This window comes from Balaenoptera physalus, assembly GCF_965194825.1.
Source record: "Balaenoptera physalus genome assembly, chromosome: 14".
Classification (NCBI taxonomy): Eukaryota; Metazoa; Chordata; class Mammalia; order Artiodactyla; family Balaenopteridae; genus Balaenoptera; species Balaenoptera physalus.
In genome coordinates, this window is record NC_138893.1 from 53222922 (window position 1) to 53242307 (window position 19386).

The 19386-nt window shown below is 55.4% G+C and overlaps 2 protein-coding genes across 13 annotated transcripts in view; one reads left to right on the plus strand and one right to left on the minus strand.

Annotated features, from left to right (window-relative positions):
• Positions 1–19386, minus strand: part of ZFYVE27 (zinc finger FYVE-type containing 27) — a gene marked incomplete at its 5' end in the record, with an annotated part of 138002 nt that overhangs the window by 104409 nt on the left and 14207 nt on the right. For 6 of the 12 annotated variants that reach the window (XM_082424114.1, XM_082424115.1, XM_082424116.1 and 3 more), the window contains 4 exons: positions 14173–14254; positions 14588–14634; positions 18918–19062; positions 19218–19238. In XM_082424114.1, the coding sequence (XP_082280240.1) occupies positions 14173–14254; positions 14588–14634; positions 18918–19062; positions 19218–19238 (295 nt within the window). Of the gene's footprint in view, positions 1–11522; positions 13124–13146; positions 13538–14172; positions 14255–14587; positions 14635–18917; positions 19063–19217; positions 19239–19386 lie in introns of those variants that run through there. The other 6 variants (XM_082424111.1, XM_082424109.1, XM_082424118.1 and 3 more) reach the window with 5 other exon arrangements.
• On the plus strand, positions 52–5373 carry SFRP5 (secreted frizzled related protein 5). Its single transcript, XM_082424134.1, has 3 exons — positions 52–697; positions 2660–2737; positions 4324–5373. The coding sequence occupies exons 1-3, from the start codon at positions 175–177 to the stop codon at positions 4668–4670; spliced, it is 948 nt and encodes a 315-aa protein (XP_082280260.1). The 5' UTR covers positions 52–174; the 3' UTR covers positions 4671–5373.

A 19386-nucleotide genomic window follows, 5' to 3' on the forward strand; every position in this document is an offset into this window, starting at 1 on the left:
CGCCTTGGGGCGGGGGCCGGGCGGCCGGAGATTGGCTGGGGCGCGCGGCGAGGCCAGGGCTGGAGCTTCAAGGTGGGAGGCGCCAGGATCACTCTGTGCGCGCGGGCGCGGGACGAGGCTGCCACCCACTTGGGCGACCTCAGCGGCAGGGGAGCATCGGGGACCTGTGCAGCCATGCGGGCGGCGGCGGGGGGCGCGCGGGCGGCCGCGCTGGCGCTGCTGCTGGGGGCGCTGCACGGAGCGCCGGGGCGCGGCGAAGAGTACGACTACTACGGCTGGCAGACCGAGCCGCTGCACGGGCGCTCGTACTCCAAGCCGCCCCAGTGCCTCGACATCCCCGCCGACCTGCCGCTCTGCCACACCGTGGGCTACAAGCGCATGCGGCTGCCCAACCTGCTGGAGCACGAGAGCCTGGCCGAGGTGAAGCAGCAGGCGAGCAGCTGGCTGCCGCTGCTCGCCAAGCGCTGCCACTCGGACACGCAGGTCTTCCTCTGCTCGCTCTTCGCGCCCGTCTGCCTCGACCGGCCCATCTACCCTTGCCGCTCGCTGTGCGAGGCCGTGCGCGCCGGCTGTGCGCCGCTCATGGAGGCCTATGGCTTTCCCTGGCCCGAGATGCTGCACTGCCACAAGTTCCCCCTGGACAACGACCTCTGCATCGCTGTGCAGTTCGGGCACTTGCCCGCCACCGCGCCTCCAGGTAGCGCTGCCGCCGCCGCCGCCGCCTCCCTACCCCCAACCCCCAGCGCCCCGCGCGCTCCGACGGGATAGATGCCGCTTAGCAACCCCTTAGCACAGCTCTTCAAGCCCCCAGAGGTGCCACACACACGTCTTTGCTCAGCCCTGCATGTCGCCCCGAAGCCTACCAGCCTTCCCACCTGCGGCTGTGGACATTCCCACTGGTTCTCCCCCATTCCAACTCCGTTCCTGAAACCTCCCCCACTTCCCTCGCAGCTCCCACCTTCCCAAGCTTCTGGAATCCCTGGGGGAGCCCAATGCTATCCCCCCATCCTGAGGCCTCCAATAAATGCCTTATCACCTCTCTCAGCCCACAAATGCCCAGGATTGCTAAGCACACTCTGGGCTATGATTTCCACCCTGTCCCCATTTTCTGTACCTGGGAACCCTAAATTCTCCCACTCTTTCCCCAGTCCCCCAGGTTGGGAGACCTTTGGGTAAGGCTCAGTGCAGAAAAGTGAGCAGATTGCCAGGCTCGGCCCCTGACAAGGAGCCCTTGGGCAAGTTGCTCAACTTTGAGCCTTGGTTTCCTCATCTGTAAGATAGGAAGCAATCCCAGGTTCCCAAAATTTATGAGATCCTAAGTGCCACCTCCCACCCACCGCCCCCAATCCCATTACCCCTAATTCCTCTCTGGTCTCAGCCTCCCCTTCACTGTGCACCCCCTCACCCTTCCCCCCACTGTCTGCCAAACTCCTTCCAGGCAGAGTAAGCCCAGGCTGGGCACCAGACAGGAGAATAAACAGTGGCACCAAGCAGGGCAGCTTTGCCTGGGTGGCTAATACCCAGAATCTAGGGAGCCCCTGGCTCTGGGACTCTCCCAAGGGGCAGCACCACTCCCCCATTTTCCATTTGACCCGGCCCCCCAGAAACAACTGGACTCCACCACACCCCACCCACCCCTCAAAGCTAACCTCACCCATGCAGTCCCCAGTCCTACACACCCACACAGGACCTGAGAGTTGCGGCTGGGTGGGGGTCCTGTGACCAAAGAGTGTTGAGAGAAGAGAAACCCCCTATTCTCAGGTTAGTAATGGGACCAGGAAGCAGGGGAGAAAGACCCAGCTCAAGCAGAGACAGCATAGTCCCCAGCAGGGATCCCAGCGTGGCTCCTTTATTCTGGTTTTCTTGGAGCCCGAACATTAACAGCCTGGAAAGCAGGGAAATCCCAGGCTTGGATTCCCACCTGGCTCTGCCCTCCCACTCTCACCCGCTTTGGGCCCCTCTCTCCCCCGTGATGGGGCGCCCACCAGGAGGCAGAGACAGAGAGCGAGGTCAGGTGCTGTGTGGTAGGTAGGACCAGAGGCAGCCCGAGGTATCTGTGTGGCCAACAGACAAAACTGAGAATATTTCATACGAAAAGAGTTTTGGCTTCCCTTGAGAAATCGGAAGTTCTGGTAATGCTAAACTGGGTGGTCCTCAGTTTACCTCGGTCCCTGCCCTGCCGGCGTCACTCATTTACCCACCTGTCTGGAGCCTGGGTTCCTAGAAAGACCCCGCAAACACTCCCACCCTAGCACTAATCTAGGAGTCACAAATCCTGAGTTCTAAGCTCAGTTCTCACTAGCTTTGTAGACTTGGGTAGCCACTCTGGACCTCGGTTTCCTTTTCTTTAAAAGAGGAATAATGATACCTACTTCATAGGCTGAGGACTAAATGAGACAAAATTTAGAAAAAGACAGTGCACATCATGGTCACAGCTGCCAGGGTCATGGGGCAATCGTGTCCACCTGGTCAGTTTTGTCCCTTCACGACCTTTTGAACTTCACAGCCACTCAGTGAGCATTATCATTATCATCATCCTGTTTCCTGATGAGGAAGTGGAGGCTTGGCAGGTGGAGGTGGCTGGTCAGTGGGGGAGCCTGAACCCTAAGTGGCTCTATGGACTCTGATCCCCTCTCCCCACCCCTGCTTCTCTCTTCAGTGACCAAGATCTGCGCCCAGTGTGAGATGGAGCACAGCGCTGATGGCCTCATGGAGCAGATGTGTTCCAGCGACTTCGGTGAGTGTAGAGCCCACGTGGCCACTGCCCTCTCCCCAGAGAAATGTACCTCTTTTTTGCAGGTCATCCCAGGGACTTCAAAAGCCCCTCAAGGCCATGGTCCATCCCTGGCCAGGGCTCCGGCAGCCCTCCCTTGACACTGTCCACAGAGGGGCCTCCAGGGCTGGATTCTCTTTAGGGGAAGAAGGCTTGGCCCAGATATGGATGGGGGCAGCAGAGGGGAGAGATGGGCTCCAGGATGGAAGTGCAGCCCCCTCGTCCCTGGGCACCTCTGCCTAGTACCTGATGCACCTCTGGCCAGGGGAGCTGTGGTCACCCGTCCCACAGCTTCATCCTGGAGCCTCCCCATTCCTGGGGCAGTCAGGACTTGGCTCCTGTGCGGACCACGCAGCCCAGCATGTGGTCTTGGCCAGGTCGGCTCCCCTTTTGTGTCTTAGCCTCCTCTGTCTATGAAAAAGAGAAAGCAATGAAATCCTTCCTGCAGCAGGTCTTTGATGTCATCAGTCTGTTTGGAAAGAGGACACTACTACTGCAAGGTGTGTGCGTGTCCGAGAGAGAAAGAGGGGGTGGGGGAGAAGGAAAGAGATTTTATAACACTGTCCTTCCCTGGGCGGCCAAAGTTATTCTCTGGCTTCTCCCTGGCTGCTCCCGGAGATGGGGACCCAGAGGCCTGCAGAAGGAGGACGCTGGCCTAAGTGACCGCCACCAACTCCATTAGGCTCTCTGGCCTTCAACCACCTCCTCCACTACCCCACACACTCACACTCCTACACACACCACAGACATTCTCTCACACACAAAAACACACAGCACCACACTCCACACTCCCACCCACACTACACAGTCGCACACAGATTACAGCGGTGGGTTCGCTCAGCAAGAGCTGGTTGTATGCGGCGCTTCCCAACCCTGCGCTCCGTGACTCAGTGGCTCACGGTGGGAGTGCTTACCCATGGAAATCAGCACATGCGACAGAGAAGGGCACCCCGCCCAGAGCCGGCTGTCTAGCATTTAGACCCACCACTGCTCCAAACACCACCCCCTGCTCCAAACACCACCCCCTGCAACATACACACACACACACACACACACACACACACACACACGCAGCCAGAAATCCCGTTTGGAAGCATCCCCAGAGATCATGAAATCCAGCCTTCCTCCGTCACAAGGACCACCCCTCCACCAAACCCTCCCTCCAACTGGTCAGCTCCACCCCCAATATTTCCCTTCCCCGGGGAGCCCACACCCAGCTCCACTCGCCACGGAGAGCTCTCCACCCTGCACCTGGTGTCATGGAAAGGCACAGGCCAGACCTCAGTTCAACCCAGGCTCTAGAATTCAGGCACATCACCACCTCTCCAAACCTCATTTCCCCACCATACCTCAAGGATGAAACATGATAATGCCCATGCAAGTCCAGCACATGATGGGAGCTTCATAAATATTAGCGTGTACACGCAGAAGCTCCATCTCCCCAAGCCCCAGGCCTGGAGCTTCAGGCAGAGCACCAAGCATGGGGCCACCAGCGTCCTGAGCAAACGTGACGGTTCTCAGGCCATCCCTCTGTCCACCCCGACACACAGTGGTCAAAATGCGCATCAGAGAGATCAAGATAGAGAACGCGGACCGGAAGCTGATTGGAGCCCAGAAAAAGAAGAAGCTGCTCAAGCCGGGTCCCCTGAAGCGCAAGGACACCAAGAGGCTGGTGCTGCACATGAAGAACGGCGCTGGCTGCCCCTGCCCGCAGCTGGAGAGCCTGGCCGGCAGCTTCCTGGTCATGGGCCGCAAAGTGGACGGACAGCTGCTGCTCATGGCCGTCTACCGCTGGGACAAGAAGAACAAGGAGATGAAGTTCGCGGTCAAGTTCATGTTCTCCTACCCCTGCTCCCTCTACTACCCCTTCTTCTATGGGGCCGCGGAGCCCCACTGAAGGGCACTCCTCCCTGACCCACCCAGCCAGCTGTGCCTTGTCTTCTGTCTCTGCCCCTGGGGCGCACTCTCTCCTCCTGCCCACCTGGCCTCCCCCTACTCCCAGGCTGACCCAGCCCCTGCCGGAGGGTGGTTCATGCAGAGCTGCTACCAGCCCAAGCACTAAGGGATGCACATGGAGCCAGGCTGTCCTTGACCAAGGGGTTCTGGGGTCCTTGAAGGTTTCCTCCCATAGGAGCAGAGGTTTCTCAGTTGGGAGAAAGTAGGCAGAGAGAAGACAGAGCTCTAAGCAGCCTGAGGAGGTGGTTTCCAGAATAGCCGGTGGTGTCGGCTCCCCTCTGTTGGCGGTGGGGCCTCGCCTGGGAGAGGGAAGTCTTAGTATTAGGCTGAGCTACTTGAGGGACAGTTCTTGGCCCCCAGGGCCCCTTCACGTGTCCTCATTGTAGCCCTCCCGAAAGCAAAGGGTCACAGTGCCCTCCAGCCACGCCTCCCCAACTTCCCAGTCTCTGCCCGTTTCCCTTCCCGCTGGGCCGGAGAGAAGCCCAGCCCAGCCCCGCTCCCAGACGCTCACTCCTCAGCCTCCGCATGTCCCTTTTATCCTGATGACTGCTACTGCGGCGAGGCCATAGATACTAGACTGACGCAGGTAGGGTTTGGTTTTCTATTTTTTTTTTTAAGTTTTTAATTAAATCAAAGAAAACAAACTGGTTTTAACCAGGTGATTTCTTTATCAGCTGGTTCCTCGGTGCGGTGTTCAGAAAGGACTTCGCGAAAGAGGCCTTTTTGTAACCCACGGACTGTCCACACAGACATACTTGGGATGCCTAAAAAGAGCAATTCCCATGTTTTCACAGGATCCCCCGAGAACACATAGAGGGGGTCACCCTTCTCATCCTCACGACGAGACTAACTCAGCAATGGAGATGACTGTCCTTTTGTCTCAGAGGGAGGACAGAGACGCCAAGTTCCCCAGCCTTCTCCCACCATCAGAAGGCTCCCACAGTCCTGCAGCATCTCCCTGACATGGGCAGTGCCTGCTCTGAGGAGCCCCCAAAAGGCCGGGCCACAGGGAACTACTCCGAAGAGCCAGAGTCCTAAACGTGTCACTCCTACCCCTAGAGCTCAAACGCCCCTGGGCACTGGACGTGTAGGAGATGACGGTGTGGACAGGTGCTACTCCAAGCTGGTCCCTGGACCAGAGCATCAGTATCACCTCAGAGCTGGTGAGGACCACAGAAGCTCAGGCCCCACCCCAGACCTGCATTTTAATACATACACCTTCGAATCATCTAGGGAGCTTTTACAAAATACTGGGCTCTACTCTAAATCAATTAAATCTGAACCTCTGGAGGGTGGTCCAAAATCAGCGTTTCTAGATGCCCACTGGGGCGGTGTGCAGCCAGGGCTGAGAACCTCCATCCGGATAAGCCAACAGCTAAGGCAGGAGGGCGAGGGGCTGAGGTTACCTCAGGCTGGAAGGGTCCTGGTCCTGCATGCAGGGAGGGGACCCGCTATAATGCCTCAGGGGGGCTTCTTCAGCGAGCTCAGTGCAGATGGAGGCTGCTACCTTGAGCTGGACGGGGCAGCGAGGGGAGAAGGCTTGAAACGGAGGCGACAGGCTGCTGTCAGTAACACGTCCAGAATTTGGGAGGGGTGGTGCCTGGAAAGAGTCCTGAGGGGACCGTCAGCAGGTGCTGAGGGACAGGGCAGACGTACCCAGAGCAGGGGGCTAGGGAGACCCCCAGGAGGCTTTCCTCACCAACTGGGGTACAGCTGGGATGCCGAGTCCAGTCAAGGTCTGCTGATCCTCCAAAACAATGGAGCCACGTTCTCTTGAGGTGAGGAAAACCCTGGCTTGCTTCCGCAGCTCTCAGAGGAGCACGCTGCCACAGAGAAACAAGGGGCCAGTGTGGGCTAACAGGTGGTCTGACAGCCTGCCCATAAATCACCTCCCTGGCAGTCAGGTGCCCCACACAGGTCAGGGGCGGCTGAGGCCTGCTTGTTTCTCCTCACCTCTGAGGAAGCCGCTGCCTCCCACGCTCGCCCAAAGCCTGCCCAGCCCACCTGGCTCCCTGAAACCGCCCCTTGTCTCCCAGCCTCCTACCCTGACCAAATATTTACGGGCACTTCTAGGGTCAACCAGGACCAGGGATTATTTCTTCACTGAATACACAGGACTCAGGCTGCTTCTGGCCGGAGCACAATACTGACCTCTGTCAGGTGCTGGCAGCCCATGAGAGGGAGCGGGCGGGGAGGGGCTCCCTTAGCCCATCCTGCGAGGCCCCAGCAAGGCGCTCCTCACCGACCGCCACGAAGGAGTCAGGCCCTGCTCTGCACCTTGGCTCTGTCCCCAGCACCTGCCGTCAGAGCCCCCGGCAGTCTCTTCCCTGGGACCAAAGACCAGGGAGGCCCTGCAAGGCCTGAGCGCTCCCTGCATTCAGTTCAGTCACAGAACACTGTCTCCTGGCCAGCCTGAGACAGGCGGCGGGTGTTGCCCAGCGAGCATCTGCGCTGCGCATCAGTGAATGATGGCATCCGACTGCGTGGAGCAGAAACCTCCAGAAACAGCGGGACTTCCCCCCTCAGGAGGTCTGGAGGTGGGAGGTCCATGTCCCAGGCTCATTCTGCCTTCCTGCTCTGCCAGGGGGTGGTGCCTCCTTCTCCCAACTTCTCAGCCACATTCCAGGGAGCAAGGCGGGAAAGGGCTAAGAGCAAAAGCGGCGCGTCAGCTGCCTCTGGCTCTTTTGATCAGGAAAACAGTAATTTCCCAACAAGTCCCACCTGGTAGATTTCCACTTCTCGCTCACCAGCCAGAACTAAGTCACATGGCCAGTCCTAGTTGCAAGGGAGCAGAGGAAGTGTTTCAGCTGGGTACAAAATGAGAGTTCTGATAGAGAACAGAAGGGATTTGTGGTAGGCCCATGACACTCAGGATCGGGCGAGAAGAGGCCAGTTCTGGGTTCCAATGCTGTGACTTAATGACCATGTGACATTGGGGACATTTCCTAGCTGGAAAATGGAGTGATCATGTCTACTTCACAGGGTGGCTGAGTGTTAAGCAGGGAAATGTATGAAAAATACCTGGAAACAATGCCCAGCATTTAGAAGATGCTCATTAAATTGTAATTACTATTTTTATTAACCAAAGGCCTTGACCTAGCACAGTGCCTGCACAAAATAAGTGCTTATTAAATTCCTAATTGATTTGTTAATCAACTAAGAAATGCTACTGGTAGGAAGGCAAGGAAAAGACAGGAACATCTTATCTAAAGGTCACAATTGTTACTTCCAGAAGAGGGAGAGAATTCACATTTGTGGTTTTGCATCAGAAAATACATCCCCAGGTAGTATGTAGGGCAATAGAAGAGAGAAGACATATAATACCATAGTAGCATTCAGTATATATCAAGCCCATTAATATATAAATATTCAAGCACTTTGGCATTTTAATTTAAGCCTCCTGAGGTAGGTACTATTATTATGCCCATTTTAATGGTGAGGAGACTGAGGTTCAGAAAGGTTAATGAACTCGTTGAAGGACATACAGCTGTACTTACTGGTGTGGTTAGGATTTGACCCCATGCTCTTAACCCCTGTACTACTGCCTGCAGGGGGCAAAGCCGAGGACAGGTGGGCAGGATTGTGTACAAGCAGCCACGCATCTGCTACCCTGCCTCACAGGAAGATTTTTGGGGACCCTGCTCAGATCTCACTCCAAGGGCCCTGAGAGCAGCAGAAGAGCCATCCTTGAACCACGGCTTTTCTCCCGAATCCCAGGGCAGCCCACCCCTTCGCCCCTCCTCCTCTCTCAGCCCCATCAGCATCCAGCCTCTCGGGTCCCACAAAGGAAGCTCACATCCCACAACTGTTTAGTCGGCTGTAATTCTGGCTAAAGTTCACTCCTTGGGAAATCCAACGTGGGGGGTGGTTGCTGCTGGAATGTGTGTGGCTGGGACCCAGTGTCCCAGCCCAGACAGCAGGCTCTGCTGGGGCCAGGGGAATCCAGAACCTCCAGCCCCAAGCTGTGCCAGAGAATGGAATGTGCTACTCTAGGGTGTTGAAACAGACCCAGCCAAGGAGATGGGGCGGTGCTGGGAGCTGGGGGAGCTCCTGCCACAAGGCTGCCTCTGTTCCCCTGGAGGCTGAGCCCACTTCACTAGGGCTGGTGGTGGGCAGGCCCTCCTGTTAGCTCAATGGCTCAGAACCTCCTGGAGCTAGTGGGAACAAGGCAGAACAGAAGGGAGGTGACAGCCAGGACTGCTATGGTGACCAGTTTCTCTGAGGCATCGACAAGCACCTGTGGCACAGCTCACATTGCGGCTCCATGGCTTACTAGCTGTGTGACCTGGGGCAGGTTACTTAACCTCCCTAGGCCTCCACTTACTCATCGGTGAAATGGAGTTAATAATAGAACCTAGCTTTGGGGACTGTCACGAGGTTTAAATGAGATGACACACTCAGCATACTGCCCAGTACAAGTGCTCAATAAACGTAGGTATTATGATCTTAGAGCCACCAGCTGCAGGATAGATGCTGGAGCCAGGGCCTCGAAGGTTCCATGGAGACAAAGGGATGAAAATGGCACTTCATTTGGCTTCAGCTCTGAGAGCCAGGTGACCAACGACCTCAAATCCCGAAGACCCCACAAACCACGGCCAGTTCAAGGTCTGCCAAGGCTCACTGGAGGCTGCTCCCCACCACTAGCAGCCCATGAAAAGATGGCCAGAACCCTCAACCCAAGCCAGGCTGTGGGAGCTGGCCATCCATCCAGGTCTGCCCAGCAGGTCCCAGGGCTGTCGCAGACCTGGCTACTGTCCCCTCACTGGGTCCCTGAGAACAAACTGGAAAGCATCTTTTAAACCAGGCATCCAAGTCTACAATGGACAATCTGCTTTCCAGGCCATCCCACCTTTGGTCCTCTCCAGGCTGTGGACCCCAGGCAGCGGGAAGGCACAATCTACTCCTAGTAAAACCCTCCATGGCTCCATTTTCCCAGTGGCACCTGCACTTTGAAGATGTCCATCACTGGCATGCTCTGAGGCCCTCGCACGCACCTCAAGGGGACAAGGAGGTGGCTTTCCTTCTATGAGGCCACTGACTCCAGATGATGAAAACCATGTTTCTCACACCCTGAATCCCATGTCCTGAAAGCTACTCGTGCTACAGTCTGTATTTCACCATTAGACATTGTTTTCATTTTCCCAACATAAAATATTGACTCTGCTTTTTCAAACTATACTCTGGCTTCATTCTTTCCTGAAAATAATCTATGATTATTCTCTAGTTTAAAAAAAAATTGCTGTTCTAAGCCATGCAGGGCAGAGTTGTTTTGATATTCCTAAAGATGGCCAGAATGAGAGAAACGAGTTAGTGTTTATTGAGCATTTACTATGTGCCAGGCACCTCGCTTCCCACCTGGAGTGGACTATCTCATTAAATCCTCACAGCAGCCACACGCGATAGAAATCACTATCTACCCACTTTACAGATGAGGAAAGTAGCACAGAAAGGCTTGGGGGCAAGGCCCCTGCAGCAACTCCAGTGTGGCTGCAGCCAATGGTAGAACAGGGCCAAGTGTGGAGCCGGTCCATCGCAGCCCCCGCCTCTACTGTCACCGGGATGCTCTCTGGCTACTGCAGGCTGCTCCTGCTCTAAGGGAAGTCCCTTCTGGTTCCATCCTCCCTTGCTGTGGGGAACCCGCATCTTCAAATGGGTATGGTGTGGCTCCCACAGTGAGGGGCTGGACTGGATTATCTCTGAGCATCCCTCCAGCTGACCTACTGTGACACACGCCCTCCACGAGAAGAACCGCCTTCCTGGGCCTGTGCTACCACTGCTGTCCCCTTTTGCTCAAAGGCCCTATTTTCCACTCCTCCAGCATCTCTACTGTTCCTCTGGACTACCAGGCTACTGAGGTCGCTTTGGTACTTTTATTTGCCACTTTGGTACTTTTTAAAGTGAACATGCTCTTCTGTAAAAACTGCTAGGACAAGGTTCTGGCTGCGTCCCTGTCTCTTGGGGCCCCCTGCTGGGGTTCCCTCGTCCTAGGGGAAGTTACCAGACCGAGGCCTCAGTGTGCTGTGAGGACCCCTCAGGCACCGCAGTCTGAGTTGCACACGCATGGGGTCATGAGGATGTGGCTGCAACCTGACCTCGACTCCAAGGCAGAGTCTCTCCACCCGCCTTTACTGCCTCAGGCCCAAGGTCTTGAAGACACCGCTTAAGTCCAGCTGTGTGTGGTCTGCAAAGTGCCATGCCAAGCCTTTTGCAGCCACTGCTCAACTTCCCTGGGCCTCAATTTCCTCCCCTGTAAAATGGGAAGAAAAAGTGCCTACCTCTTAGGGCTGTCTTGAGGATTAAATGAAATAATGTGTGTAAAGCACGTATCACAGCGCCTGGCACCCAGTAAACACGCCCCAAACCCCAGCTCCCAGAGAACTGCTTCTACTTCCCATCTCACAGCCAATCCTGTTTCCGGCTGGTTCTCAGCCTCCCCCAGGGCTGATCCTTTTCTGCTTTCTCAGAGGGATTAGCTAAAATCTTTCCATTCTAAAGCCTGCATTGCTTAGTATTTACCAAGTTCTGGTCCCCAGCCCAACCCCCAGCCCTCACAATGTGGTCACAGTCACAAGACGCCGCCTCAAGTCAATCCAACAGGCATCTCGCTGAGCCCCTCCTGCGCAAGGCACAGCTTTCCTCCCCCAACCCCAGGTCACACCCCAACTTCAGCCTCCGCAGCCCCTCCGCCCCATCTTGCAGACACAGCCCAGGCCTGCAAACTCAGCCAGTGCTGGGGGGGACCTGGCTCTCCAGCCTCAGGGAGAGGGGGCATGCAAGGACCAGGACGAAAACATAGGAAGCTTGAGGCCTTTTTATTGACAATTCTCCATATACACAGACATCCTTTTAGTTCCTCTCCAGTGTAAATAAAGCACAAGCACTTAACTCTCATATCTCCACAGGACAAAGGAGCCCAAGAAAGGGGGTCTACCAAGGCCTGCCTGGTTCCCCAGGGACTTGCCCCCACTTGGCCTGGAGAAGTCCCCTGGCTCCTAGACTGGTTGGCATGGAGAGAAAGCTGGCCTAGGATGATCCTTGTCTCCCCAACCTGCCACCTTGTGTCCCTGCTTAGGGTATAGAAACGTCTCCGCCTCCCAGGGTTCTGAGTCCCAGGCAACCCATGAGTTCAGGGAAGCATCCTAGGGTAGGAGAAGCCCCCATCCTCTTTATCCCATTCCTTGTGCCACATGTTCCCGGGAACCATGCAATAAATAAATAAATACTTCAAAAAGGCAGGGAAGCTCCTGGGGAAGGAAGGGTGCCCGAGCCTGCTCATGGCTTAGGGAGAGACACTGTGCCCCTAAGAGCCCAGAGTGAACGTGAAATTGTTGGAGAGGGGATAGGGACCCCAAGTGGCCTTATCCCATAACTGCTGTCCTGCTGGAGAACAGCCCTGGAATCTGAGACCCAGCCCAGCGAGATCCTACACTTCTCAGGCCCCCAGAGGTTGAGGGCTTCAGGACCTCTGCTCTGCTTCCTGGTCTCACACTCCATGGGACAAGGGGCCAGGGAGGGGAACCGTAGCTCTAGGCCAGAGAAGGGGTGCCCAAGGCTCTGAACATGGGAAGCAGGAGTGATCTGAGTGCCCAGCATCTACCCGGCAGAGCTGAAAACACCAGAATAACATGTGGGCTGAGATTCTGTAAGTCAAGGTCCCTGCAAGGTGGGGCTGAGGCCCTCTGAGCTGCTGGGGTGCCCGTTTTGCTCTGCTTAACACTGAAGGATTCTGCCAGGCCCTCCCAGACATGTCCTCCTCTGGGGGAATTTGGGAACTTCAACCTTGTTTCTAGAAGTACTTTTGGTCTTGATAGCCCTCGCCACACCCTCTGGTGGGGAAAGGATGAGGTCCTGATGCCTGAAGGGACATTCGAACAGAATTGGGACACGCGCAAGCCCTTCTGCAGGCTCTCAAAGGGCAAGGGCTTGGCCCAATACCCAGCAGGGGAAGAATCTCTTTTCCCAATCTCTGACCTCCAGGCTTCTAGAATTCCCAGGCCTGCAGGGACACCCTGATCCCAGGCGAGACCAGGCCTGGCTCACTGCTGCCCTCTAACTTATATTCCCTGCCCAGCCCTGAGTCCACTAACAGCCCAGAGCAGAGCAGGGCAAACACTCCAGTCCTTGTTTGAGAGCAACCACTACTGGCCACCCGCAGGAGTAAAGAACAGCTCCAGAACCCGGCTGGAGTCAGCGAGGGCAGGAAGGGGAAGCCTACCTAGCATTCAGGCCACATTTGCCCAGCACATGCCACATGGGGCTAAGGGTGGGGAGAGCGGGGTCTACTGCTGGCCCCAGGGACAGGCGCCCGCTTGGACCCTGGGCCCTCTTCTCACTTGCTCAAAGTCTGGTTACACGAGGCACACACAAACACAGTCTCTCTCTGGGCTTCAGGGGCTGAAAAGGAGGAAGAACTTGGTGAGATGCTTCCTCATGCCCTCTGGCTCATGGCCCCAAATACTAGAACCGCCTCCCCACCCTCCGAAGCCCCACACAGACCACCCATCACCCAGCCTACAAGCTCACTGTCCCAGCTCACTAGCCTGCCCTCAGAGAATTCTCTTTCCATGGGAACTGGGGGCTTTGGGGGTGACCATACCAACAGCAGGCCTCACCCAGATGTTCTATGCATTAGAAATTATTTTAGCACCAAAAGAATACCTTTAAAAATGTTTTTTAAATAAAATACCAGAAGAAAATTTTCCAGAATGTTTTAACAGTGGTTATTATCTCTGGGTGGTTAAGACTACAAGATTATTTTTCTCTTCCTTCTTCTGTAATTTCCAAATCTTCTAGAATAAGCATATGTTACTAGCATGACCAGAAGAATGAAAAAAAGACACTCAATTTAACATTGTAACGTAGTGCAAAGCAGTATGTAATACATGCTCCCATTTTTTTCTAGAACATGCATATGTATTTATCCCATGTGCGACGGCATTAATGACGGGGAAGGGTCCACGCCTAACAGTTCTCTCTGGGAGAGATTAGGAATGTTTTCCTTTCTTTGGCTTTTTGTTTTGTTTTGTTTACAATGAGTAGGTATAGCTTTTATAGAAGGAAAAGAAATTATTTTTTTTATTTAGTTAAAAGCATTACCAAGGCAATGAGAAAGAGAATGGAATTCAGGACAGTGGTCTCCCTGGGGACGGCAGGCGTGGCACTGGGGAGCCTTGGTGGTGCCGCTCATGCTCTATTTTCTAGCTTTAGTGAGCGCTCAGAGGTATTCATTACTGCGCTTCACGATTCAGATGCGTTATATATATACTCCTGTCCGTGCATCAAATGTTTTCGTTTTTCCTTTGTTAAAGGGAGATGGAGGAGATCCCCAGTTCCCTGGACCTCTCGCTGACCCCTGGCTCCCTGCCCACACACAGCAGCCCCCAGAGGAGGTGGGAGGCAGGCGCGCCCTCCCGCTGCCCGGACCCCCAGCCTGCACCACTCACCTGTGGCCCCCATGGAGGACCTGGGTACCTTGAAGGAGCAGCACCGAGAGCAGAAGCTGTTTCCACAGTTACTGCAGTTCCGCTGCAGACAAGAGCCAGGGTCAGTCTTGGATCACCTGCCCCCGGGCACCTGGAGCTCCTTTCCACCAGCTGGCCCCACCCAGAGAACCTGGGACAACTATGGGAGTGGGGAGGTGCCCTAGCGGGGCAGGACTGAGACCAGATGGGACATCCCACGAGAAGGCTGGTGAAGCCATGGGCACAGGGGCAAGCGGAGACCCACTCATTTGAGCAAACCTCAGACCAGACCCCAGGCCCAATGTGGCCCAAGCAGTCAGACTTCATCTGTGACATCGAGCTACTCCCCTACATCTCGTCCCAAGTCCCCAGCAAACACACCCTCGAGAAGACTTACCCTCTTCTTCAGCACTGAGAAGGTGGCCGAGCAGCCCGTACAGCTCCCTGAGAAACAGAGGCAGCAGCTCAGCTTTGACCCAGCCCAGGCCTTGCAACTCTCGCCTTCTCCTGACTCTTCTAAATGGGGACACTCAGGGCGCCAGCCCAGCCCAGACTCCTTGGCTGGGAGCAGAGTGCAAAGTCCAGATCCAGAGCCAGAAGGAGGGATTCAAACTAAGAAGGAAAAACCGATGGCCACCGAGAATCGATGTCCCGGACTATACACAGCTGCTGTCCCTGCTCCCACCTGGGGCTTAGAGACCCCCCCACCTGTAGGTCCAGCCCAAATCAAAGAACATCCAGCAGAATCTACCCCCTGGAAATCACACCAAGTTGGCAGGGACTTGACAACAGGCATCCCTCAGAGAAGGTGGCTCCAACGATCTCTAATGAAACCTGCCTGACACAACCCCTTCCAAAGTGTCTCCTTACAAGTACTCTGCCCACAGGTAAAGAGAGAAATGCCTCCTAAAACACCAGACTCCTGCTTTCTGTCATCTGAAGATTCCAGAAGAGAAGCTCAGAACCAGGCACCTTCCAAAAAGATGCACAGGGCAAGAGGTGCAGGCACCAAGAGTGGTGGGCGGACGGGGTGACATACAGCCGGGAAAGAGATCCTGCCTAAGCCACCAGACACAATGAGTCAACAAGGTTTCAGACACGGTTTCAAGCAGAGAAGTCAGTAGCAGCTTAGAAAACAGCTGGCAGGAGGCAAGGGAGGTGTAAGAAGAGATGAAAGATGGGGAAGAGAGAACAGATCTTTTTTTCTTTTCTGGCCACGCCACGCAGCATGCAGGATCCTAGTTCCCCGAACAGGGATCAAACCCGTGCCCCCTGCAGTGGAAGTGCGGAACCCTAACCACTGAACCACCAAGGAATTCCCCCGACCATTCTTTTCGAGGCGACATCAAGGCAAAGGGGCTTAATAGAAGCTGTGCTCACCACCCACCCATGCTTCCAGGAAAATTAAAGAAGGAAAAGGTGGGCTGCAACAAGGACACAGTCTGATGAAGAGGGCACATGCAGGTGAGTGAAAAAAATCAAAAGGATGGAGAAGGAGAGGAAAAGCCACACTGGGCCCTTATGACTTCAGTGAGCTCCAGAAGCAGAAGCAAAAACTTATGAGAACAAGGAAAGTTGCAAGGGCTGCCGCCAAGAATACTGACTATAATTCAACACAGAAATCTCCATGCAGATGGGGGCAATTGAGCCAGGGGAGAAAAGGCAGGGGTCCATACTAGGCAGGAGGGTGGCTCACAAAAGGGGACCAGAGAGGCCAACCAAGGGCTGTGGGCCCAGAAGAGAGCCGGCTAGGGTCCCAGAAAAACCTGAGAGGGGACAAGATTACTGAAGGAGGTTTCCAGACTTGGGGCCCAAAGGCCTCCTGTGATCTAACCAGAGGAATTATCAGCTTCAGGGTGCACTGCTGGGCCTCTTGGACCACCTGTCTGGCCAGGTACACAGCACCAGGCCTCACCTTCACACAAAGGCCCAAAACGATGTGGTCCCTTTCTCTGTCCACCCAGAATCCCCTGCAGCTCTTGCTAAAGGACACTCCCTGCATTCAAGGAGAGGGGACCCTAGCTAGAGCAGGAGAAATCTGACACCAATGGGCTTAAGGTAGATGCTGTTGCTGTTGCTGTCTGTCAGCCCGTGACCCTGGCAGAGGAAAAGAGAGAAGAGCATAGCGCCCCGCTGGCTGGTGATGCCAACCCAGGAAACAGGCTGCTCCAAGACTCTGTCCCCCACACTATGAATTAGGTCAAGGCCGCCCACCTCTGGCTCTCCTTAGCAAGGGGCATGGGACAGGGGAAAGGAGCTGCTCAAAGATTGACACTCTGGCCCCTCTCAAATGGATGGAGTACCAGGGCCAACCGCCCCAAGGCAGCCACGTGGTCTAGTGAAACAGCCCCGTACCACGCACAGACCTGGAGCCAGGGAGGGCTCTGTGTGCCGACGCCAGCTCAGGCAGGCATGTGGAGGAGGAGGGCACCCTGATCCCTTCCGACACCGACCAACTCTTCTTGCCCCTATTTTCAGCCAAGGTCCTGACTCACCATGTGAGGATGCCACGGGGGCAGAGAGAGCAGGAAGGAGCCTAAGACCACACAGACCTGCCAAGGCAATGGTCACGGAGCCTCCAGGATAGAGGGGGCCCTTCCCACTAGGACTCCCCGACTCGGAGTTCACGGAGAAGCTCGTGCACAGCCTGCCCTCATTCGTCCCGTGCATCCCCTTCATCCACTCGCAGCCAGGATGGAACGGCCCCCAAAGCAGCTCACTCACCCCGGCCTGTGGGAGGCAGACCCAAGACAGAGCTGCTACACTTGCCCTCACGGCCCAGAGCTTAAGAATATCTCAAGGGAGGGACAGCAAGCAGTCTTGAAGAATGGAGGGCTAAGGGGGGGCTCAGGAAAAGAAGCATTTTCTGCCTTTCGCCATCCTTGTAGGAACCTGACAAGCCTTCACCCATCCTGGTTGGGATTATCTGAACCAAAAGCCAAATATAGAAACAGGATAGGCATAAAACCAGGGCACTTCAGACACCAGGGCAAAAGGAGGATGATGAGTTAGAAAGAACATGGGGACTTCCTTGGTGGCGCAGTGGCTAAGAATCCACCTGCCAATGCACGGGACACAGGTTCGAGCCCTGGTCCGGGAAGATCCCACATGCCGCGGAGCAACTAAGCCCGTGCACCACAACTACTAAAGCCCATGCGCCTAGAGCCCTTGCTCCGCAACAAGAGAAGCCACCGCAATGAGAAGCACGTGCACTGCAACAAAGAGTAGCCCCCGCTCGCCGCAACTAGAGAAAGCCCGCGTGCAGCAACGAAGACCCAACGCAGACAAAAATAAATAAATTTAAAAAAGAAAGAACATGGGAGTCAAATCAGATGACCTGGATTTGAGTCACAACTCGACCATGTACTGGCTGAAGACTCTGGGCAAATCACTCTTTTCAACCTCAGGTTACTCACCCACCAAATGGGAACATCTAAGGGGCTTTACTTAAAATTCATAGATATAAAAGTATAATTTGCCAGAACAAGAGTATTAAGTCTTGTGTAATGTCACTTGGGACTTCCGGAACCTGGCTGCTTCTAAGGACTAAATGAGACAGTGTACAAGAAAGCGCACTGAACACAGAGCGCTCAGCAGCAGTCAGCAATCATCACAAATAAAAGGAAGCGATCTTGAATGACTGGGGACATTCACAGAGCAGAAAGAAACAGCATGTCCAGGAGGTCTAACGCTCAGGAAACAAGTGCCCTGGTTGCTGCAGGGGCAGGAAGGTAGGCCCTGAGCGCCCGGGGTCAAATGCTTCAAGATAAACCCCAGGGGCTTCTCCCAGGGCACAGCACCCGGAACTCACTCCCACCAGAGCTGACAGAGCAGCCAGCCCATCCTCCTCCTGTCAGCTGACAGCAGGCAGAAGCAAGGTTCTGCTTCAGGGCCAGGGTGACTCCCAAGTCACCGGCTCTCCAGGCTTCAGCTATAACTTCATCAAAATGGCTCGGCTCGACTCCCACTCTCCTGATCGGAGCCAGGTCTCCAAGCTGTGCTAACAGTCAAGTCCACCCTTCTCCAAAGCTACCTTCCTGGGTGCACCTCCATGCCCAGTAAAATAAGGACTAGCCAATCTACCAGCTTGGCTGGGGAGAAGAAACATCAGGGCTCCATAATCCCCAGGGGAAGACACTGTTTCCTTCAATTTGCTTCCAATCGGACTGGAAAGATCCAGACAGGCTCCTAGGCACCTGCGGGATGGACCAGGGCCTATCATGTTAACAGTGCCCCTTACAAAGCACTTACTGTGAACGTGCCAGCACTTAATGAGCATTATCTCGTTTGAGACCTACAACAACCCTGTGAGGTAAGGACTTGTATTATCCACCTTTTACAAACGGGAAACTGAGGCACGGGGAAGTTAAATAATTTGCTCAAGGACATCCAGCAGTGCTGGAGTTTGCACCAGGCGCTCAGACTCCACACTCAGTTCCCAGCCATTATGCTCCACTGCCCACCGCAGCTCTGCCTGCCTCAGGACCACACCTCTCTGCAGTCCCGGAGTGGCACTTCTGGAACTGAATTCCTCATCTTCCCGCAAGATTTAATAAGGACAGAGACACAAGAAGGAACACACGTTCCCTCCCTCTCAGTCCCTCTGCGCATGTGCTACCTCCCCAGGGTCCTGTGGACACAGCTTTACTCCTTGCTCTCCTCATAACCCAGCACCTCTGGCCCCATGGCCGGGGCGCCCCCCCAGCCAGCCCTCCCCTGGGCCGTACCGAAGTTGTTGGTCGGGTACCGCTTGCGGAGCCGCTCTGTGAGCCTCGACACCTTGTTGCGCAGCACCTCGTTCTTGCTCAGGAACCCGTTGTCCTGCAGGACCAGCTCATCCTCTGCCGGGCACGGGGCCCCCTCGTCATCCTCCTGTGGGAAAAGCTGCTTCCAGTTCTGCCCACCTTGCGGCAGGGCTCGGGGATCTGCGTGCATGGCGGACCCTGAGAGGCGTGGCGACCACCGGCTCGGCCACCCTTCCCCCCATCCCGCCAGCCCCTGCCCACCTCACCAAGGCTGCTACTTACCAGCACCACCAAGTGGGTCTCCTGCCTCCCAAGGTGCGGGGGAGAAGGAGAGAAAACAGAGAGAAGATAGCAAGAAGGAAGCTGCAGGGAGGGGGGACCCCAAAGGAAAGGAAGCACAGAAGTGCTACGCTGAGTTCATCTGAGCACGTCCCAAAGGGTGACGCTAACA

Bases quoted from the DNA above. Each gene is read 5' to 3' on its own strand.
- SFRP5 (XM_082424134.1), top strand. From the start codon at position 175: ATGCGGGCGGCGGCGGGGGGCGCGCGGGCGGCCGCGCTGGCGCTGCTG. The intron at 698-2,659 runs GTAGCGCTGCCG...TTCTCTCTTCAG, and splicing joins GCCCGCCACCGCGCCTCCAG to TGACCAAGATCTGCGCCCAG. The intron at 2,738-4,323 runs GTGAGTGTAGAG...CCCGACACACAG, and splicing joins GATGTGTTCCAGCGACTTCG to TGGTCAAAATGCGCATCAGA.